Genomic DNA, 6,875 nt, shown 5'->3' on the forward strand with positions numbered 1-6,875 from the left:
TTTGAAGGATTTTCATATCCTTCCCAGAGCTGTGAGACTGCCAGTGTTGCTGGAGTTGGCAGTGGTGGGAAAGTTGATAAAAGTTTCCCACTATGAACACAGGCATAGTGGGATGACTCTAAAATGACTCTCATCTCAATGTCCTTTGCAAAGGATACTCCAGAGTGAGCCGTCAGAGGAAAGAGGCTATGAACACTGAACACTTTTTAAGACAGTAAAATATGCCTATTGCTTTTTCAGCATCCCTGTTCACCCTCTGGCTCTGACCCCTTTCTGGAGAGGAGCTGAAGTCCTGCCAGTCTTTTTTTTTTTCTTCCCCAAGAGGCAAATGGATTAAGCCACTGCAAAACCCATCTCTACTTCAAAGTGGGGGGAATCTGAGGGCTTTCACTCTTAAAGTGTATTAAGCAAGTTCAGACATTTTTCAAAATAAATATTTCTGGTTTTAAATGCCATTATTAAACTGAGCTTACCACATTTGAAAATTAAAACTAAAAGATTACTTATACTACTGTCCTAACAAGCCCTGCTGCAGCTGCATTTTGGCAGGGCTTGTTAGGAGGACAGCAATCTGTCAGGATCTTTCCTTCAAGCATTCCAGTTTTTGGCCAGCCAAGAGCATGGCAGTGGGAAGCTGAACCAGAAGTATCTCTAGCAGAGAAAATGTATGATGTACAAGATTGTTCTCACTTGTTTCTAACCTGCAGCTTTATCACCAGTGAAATGTTGTCATCAATAAAATAAGTAGGATGGTTATTTAGTTTAAAGTATTTGGCTGTTTGGGGATTGAGGGAAGTGACCAAGTACCGTCCTTGTCCTACATGAATATTTGCATATCACAAATCATGGAGCCTCTCAAATACCTTTACACCCTTACAAAAAATTAGTGATGCCACACTAATGTTCCTAGGACATGCTGAATGATGGATCCCAACTTTGCCCTCTGCTTTTCACTAGTTTTTCTAAGACTTTAATTCACTGGAGGAAATTAAGTTGTACTCATGCTGTTACACTTTTGTTTTTCCTTTCAGCTGCAGTTGAATTCAGGATGGCATCAGAAAAGCCCACAGAAAAAGATGTGCTAAAGGCTGAGGAACAGCAGCAAGTGGTAGGTGCCAGGGCAGCTAGTACTCTAACATGCAACTACCTGTTGAGAGATGCTGATAAACCAACTTCTGTAAGCACCTCAAAACTAGGCTGGGAGTAGCAGAAAGATTAACCATATGAAGCTGTGACTAAATCTACTCTGTTAACACAGAAGCTAAATATTTTTGCTCAAGAAAAAACTTCAGGACTGGCTCAAGTATCACAAGTAATTCTGAAACCTGAGCTGTTACAGGTCCTATTTCCACATCTGGGTTTGGTGCTGAAACCCAGTGTGACTCAGAATTGATGATCTCAGAGCTTGAACTTTTAATCCTGGCTTCTTGCTCACTTGCTAGGGTCTTTGGCTGAGTCTCTTCAACTCTGAATTTAAGAAGGATGAGGAGATGGATGGGATGTCCCCTTAGGACCTTTCTGGATAGACACATGGCTTGTATTCACTCCCCAGCTTGAGGCTGGGCCTCTAATGTCACTTATTTCTCTTGGGTTTTAGAGCGCTATGAATCGAGTAACCAGCTTGCCCTTGCTCAACTCTGCATTCAACATGGTCTCATCTGCCTACAACTATACCAAGGAGACGCATCCTTACCTCAGTGGTGTCTGCAATGTGGCTGAGACTGTGGCTGCTGTCGCAGTAGGTAGTGTAGTTGGTGGGGCACAGCCCATTCTGAACCAACTTGAGCCACAAAGTAAGTGAAGAGGCTGGAGAGAATAGGTGGGGAGGGGAGTTTTGTGGGCCTGTTGGGTGATGTGTCCTATAGCACATCACCCTAGTTAGTTGTAGCACTGAGTCTTCCACTCAGCTGCTCCTAGCTGCTCGGTGAACCCATTGAATTTCATGCACATGAAACTGTTACTGGCAGAAGCAAAGTTTGGCCTCTTGTCTGTGGTTTAAGTCACTAAGCAAAAACTCCCTGCTTTTCTCTATCACTCCGTTATGAGCATCCCAACTGGTAGTAGCAGTGTCCATCTTGGATATAGCTCAGTCTGCCTCATCCCATCACTTTTCAACCCTTTTCAACTAACAGCCCTACCCACCAGGGGCAAGTATTACACTCCTCTTGGAGCAATGTGCTGCCAATAGCTAGAAAGCTGGGAAAGCAAAATGCAGACTATTTGAATCTGTCAAATAGTAAGGTTTGTTCACTTTAACAAGAGACCCTACACACAAACACCACCCCAGAAGAGTGACTTTGGGGGGCTTGCTTTCATGAGCTTATCCTGAATTGGCCATTGTAGGGTCAAAAACCCCCCTCCAAATTGAAAAATAAACTGGTACCTGTTGCCTTGTCTAGTTGCACTTGTGAATGAATATGCCTGTAAAGGACTGGATCAGCTGGAGGAGAACTTGCCTTTTCTTCAACAGCCAGCAGATAAGGTAAAGGCTTTTTCTGGGGAAGCCATAACTTAATCTCTTGTTTGGTGGAACTGTTATGGGTACAGAAGAATATGGGGAAATAAACTTCAGCAGCATTGCTTGGTCAGGTCAGTCCCTGGAATGGGCTAAAGGAGGCACTGTTAGATGATGAAAGATGGAAAAAAGCCTTAAGCATGTGTAAGTGAACATTTCCATGTAAATACAGGTGTACTGATTTTCCCAGCACTCCCACAAGACTACAAGCACAATTTAGCCATATGGAAAAGCTACTTCAGGAAGGGAAAACCCATTTCAGAAAAAAATGTATCTTTCTCTGCCTCTCCCAATTGCAGGTCATCTCAGACACCAAGCAGCTGGTTTCCACCAAAGTGACATGCGCTATGGATGCTGCCTGTGAGGCAAAAGAAGCAGTGGCTGATAAAGTGACTGAAGCTGTGGACATAACTAAAAATGTTGTTGGGGACAGTGTCAAGCTGACTAGGTCAATGGTCACCTCCACTGTTAACAGTGCTGTGGAGGCTGCTCATGGTGCAAAGGACCTTGTGACCAACAAGGTGACAGAGGCAGTGGACCTCACTAAACACATGGTGGAGGACAGCATTGGACTGACCAAGTCTGCAGTTGCTTCTACTGTTGTGAATGCTGTGGAGGCTGCCCAAGGTGCCAAGGACCTGATGACTAACAAGGTGACTGAGGCTGTGGACCTCAGTAAACACATTGTAGAGGACAGTGTTGAACTGACCAAGTCTGCAGTTGCTTCTACTATTACTGCTGCTGTAGGGGCTGCCCAGGGTGCCAAGGACCTTGTGACTAACAAGGTGACAGAAGCTGTGGATCTCACTAAACACATTGTGGAGGACAGTGTTGAACTGACCAAGTCTGCAGTTGCTTCTACTATTACTGCTGCTGTAGGGGCTGCCCAGGGTGCCAAGGACCTTGTGACTAACAAGGTGACAGAAGCTGTGGATCTCACTAAACACATTGTGGAGGACAGTGTTGAACTGACCAAGTCTGCAGTTGCTTCTACTATTACTGCTGCTGTAGGGGCTGCCCAGGGTGCAAAGGATCTTGTGACCAACACAGTGACTGAAGCAGTGGACCTAACCAAAGGAGCTGTTCAGGATGGTGTTGAGAAGACCAAATCGATGGTCACTTCTACAGTCAATACAGCTCTGGATGCTGCATATGGCACCATAACTAGCAAAATAAATACAGCCTTGGAGCAGAGCAGAGAGGCTATCCAGGGGGGTGTGGAGATGACTAATTCAGTGGTGACCAACAGCATAAGAAAAGCCAAGGCTGTGAGCCAAGCAGTGGCAGGTGGTGTGGAATCTGTCCTGGGTATATCAGAAGATCTGGTGGATCACTACCTCCCAATGACAGAGGAGGAACTAGGTAAGAAAATGCTCAGCTGGCAGTTGTAAATGCAAATCCCTTTCCATATGACTAGAGAGCACCTGACACTGCAAGACTCATCTTCTGAAGTAGACAGGTAGCTCTGAATTTGTCACCAAGCTGGCTGGCTGTCAACACTGACTTGCCACATGGTATGGGACAGAGTTCAAGCATTTGCTAGCTGGTCCTTGCCCATCAGCCTCAAGGCAAATAAACACGTGGGTGCGTACTTCAACCTATCTGTCGAGTCTGCTTATCTGAAGAGAACATGCTGAGCAGAGACTAGCCTACCTTTTAATATCTGAGCAACTACAAACCTCTACTGCTTACACAGCAAGCTTCAGCCTTCATGTTTTCCAATGGGTGATCTTACCTCTTCCTTCCACTTACAGCCAGGGGAGCGGAGCACAGCTGCATCTCTGTTCTTGTTTCCTCCAGGTAAACTGGCCACCACTGTCGAGGGATCTGGTATGGCTTCTGTAGAGGAGCAGAAACAGCAACGGAGTTACTTTGTGCGTCTGGGCTCCCTCTCTAACAAAGTCCGCCACCGAGCCTACCAGCACTCACTGAACAAACTCCAGTGCATTAAGCAAAGCACCCAGGATACTCTCTCACGACTACAGCTGGCAGTAAAACTGGTACAAACATGCTTTTTCCTTTTTCCTCCTGTCTGTAGCCTTCCTGCCCTACTATCCAGATGGAAGCTCTTCCTCCATCCTGCATCAGCTACATGTCATCTTGGATCCCTCTCTGGGAGGGAAGCACTCATGCTTCTGTGATTGTGTGTGCTTGCAATACAGCTGTTCCTTTTCATTTTTCCCATCAGATTGAATCTGTGAAACAAGAGGTTGGCCAGAAGCTTCTAGATGGGCAGGAGAAGCTGTATCAACTGTGGGTGGACTGGAGCCTGACCCAACCCAAAGGAAACCAAGTTAAAACTGCCTCCCAAGTAGAGGTATCCCTAAGAAGGGCATATTTAACCAGGCCTCTGGTGGATGGTGTACATCTCATCTGCTCCAGTAACTGAGCTATATCTCTTTCCCAGCAGGTAGAGTCACGGACTCTAGCTATGCTGCGTATCATCACCCAGCAACTACAACCTGTTTATGAGAATCTGAGAGCCAGCATCCAAGGCCTCCCCAGCAACATCCAAGAAGCTGTGTATCAGGCGACTCGAAATATTCACAAGCTCCATAGATCTTTTTCCAGTGCTATGTCTTTCCAGGACCTCTCCAGCACCACCCTGACCCAGAGCCAGGACTGTGTGGCAGAAGCCCAAACGTCCCTAGATGACCTCTTTGAGTATGTAACTCAGAACACCCCTCTGAACTGGCTTGTGGGTCCCTTCAGGGCAATAGCTAAAGTGTCACAGGATAGCAGGAAGGAAAAGAAAGATATGGTGACTGATATAAAATCACCTGTAGTGGAAAAGGTTACACCACCCAAGGAGGTGGCTCAGACACCTGAAGAACCAAAGGGAGCAAACAGGATCCCAGAGGAAGAGTATAAAGAGCTGGAGAAGCTGGAAGAAAAGGCAGAGAAAGACACAGAGGTGGCACTGGCTGCAAAGGAGACAACTAATGCGCCACAGGAAGATCTCTGAAATTCCAGCTGTTCTGGCCAAGGCTCCCTGGCTAGAACAGCACTTCATCTTTTAATCGAGTGTCCAACTGCCCATTGTTCCAAGAGAGCCTCCTGTTCTCTCCCTGCCCTGGGCTGAGTTTACAGTAAGATGTAGTTTGCAAGGAGGCTTGATAACCACAGTGGGGTGATTCCATATCTTGATTTACTGTGGTTTAACCATGCTGCTGCACTGAAAGGGAAGATGGGAACCTGTACTTCAGCTTTTTAAATCTGCCCAGCCGTATGTCTGGCTAATTCTTGCTGAGACAAGCTGTGGGAGAGAAGTCTCAACTTTTTTTAATGTTGGATTTGTTTTTAATTCATCCAAGCTACGGAGATCTTGAGAGGATGGTGCGCTTGATTTTTTTGATACTGTTTCCCTCCTTCAAGTTTAAAAATGTTACCGACATGGCTTCCTGCCTGCCTGGTGAGGCTCAGGCCTGCAGGAGACCAGGAACAGCTGGGGTGAGAGACTGCTTCTCAAAGACTTCTCTTTATGCATCGGCCAAACTTTCTTTCATAGAGAAACACTTAGCAAGGTGGGATTTTTCTTTTAGGCATGCCCAATTGCAATGGGATTGTCTTTCCTAGTCACAGAAATTACTTCAAGGATCATTTGTTTGTGTGTGAGTAACTCTTGTGCGTAAAACACTTCACAGCTATTGTGGGCAGCTGAGGCAGCTTTTGCCAGGAGTTACTCTGCCATGGTGATTAAAATTGGGGAGATAGGTGCTGGTTATTTTCCCAGAAAAAAGCTTTGTAATCATTTCTAATGTAACTTATTTTGGTAACTTGTGTCCTGTCCCTGTGCTAAGGCTGGAATAACAGCAAGCAGACTTCAGAATAAAGTGTGACCTGCGTTCAAAGAAATACCTGTTTCTTGTGTATATCTGAAGCTGCAGCATTATGTTCTCCCCTTAGCTTGCATTTAACAAATCACTTCTCTAGGCAACTTATGTGTTCCCTGATTTTGCTGGAGGAAAAAAAAAAAAAAACTTTTCTGCTTAAGATGAAGACAGAACATGGGACCTGCTCAAAGTACCTTTACTACTCTGCCCCTAAGCCCTCTGCCTGTACTCCTGAGGCTCTGCTCTAGCTATACCGCTCCTGCTGTCCCACTCTCCAGCCTCCACCTTCCCCTGCCCTGAACCCTTAGGTTTCATACCCAACACTGACACGGCCCAGAGGTAATGCTAACTGTCTCTCACTAGACGGAAAGGTCTGTTCCCAGACCGACTTCACCCTCGCCAGCTCGGCTTAACACCTGGAGGACGCCAGGGTGGGCACTAGGGCTCTGCCGGGCTGCCCTCAGCGGCCGGGAGGGCGATGGCGGCTCACCCGGGCCGAGACGCTTCTGTCACGGCCACCCAAGTAC

General features: G+C 46.4%; 1 protein-coding gene across 1 annotated transcript; it reads left to right on the forward strand.

Annotated features, from left to right (window-relative positions):
* Positions 1-1,603: 1,603 nt before the first annotated feature.
* Positions 1,604-5,480, forward strand: LOC104624945 (perilipin-3-like). Its single transcript, XM_010292434.1, has 6 exons — positions 1,604-1,793; positions 2,400-2,482; positions 2,815-3,877; positions 4,316-4,515; positions 4,704-4,832; positions 4,926-5,480. The coding sequence occupies exons 1-6, from the start codon at positions 1,604-1,606 to the stop codon at positions 5,478-5,480; spliced, it is 2,220 nt and encodes a 739-aa protein (XP_010290736.1).
* The last annotated feature ends 1,395 nt before the right edge of the window (positions 5,481-6,875 follow it).

The sequence above is a fragment of the Phaethon lepturus genome, unplaced genomic scaffold (genome assembly GCF_000687285.1).
Source record: "Phaethon lepturus isolate BGI_N335 unplaced genomic scaffold, ASM68728v1 scaffold44568, whole genome shotgun sequence".
Classification (NCBI taxonomy): Eukaryota; Metazoa; Chordata; class Aves; order Phaethontiformes; family Phaethontidae; genus Phaethon; species Phaethon lepturus.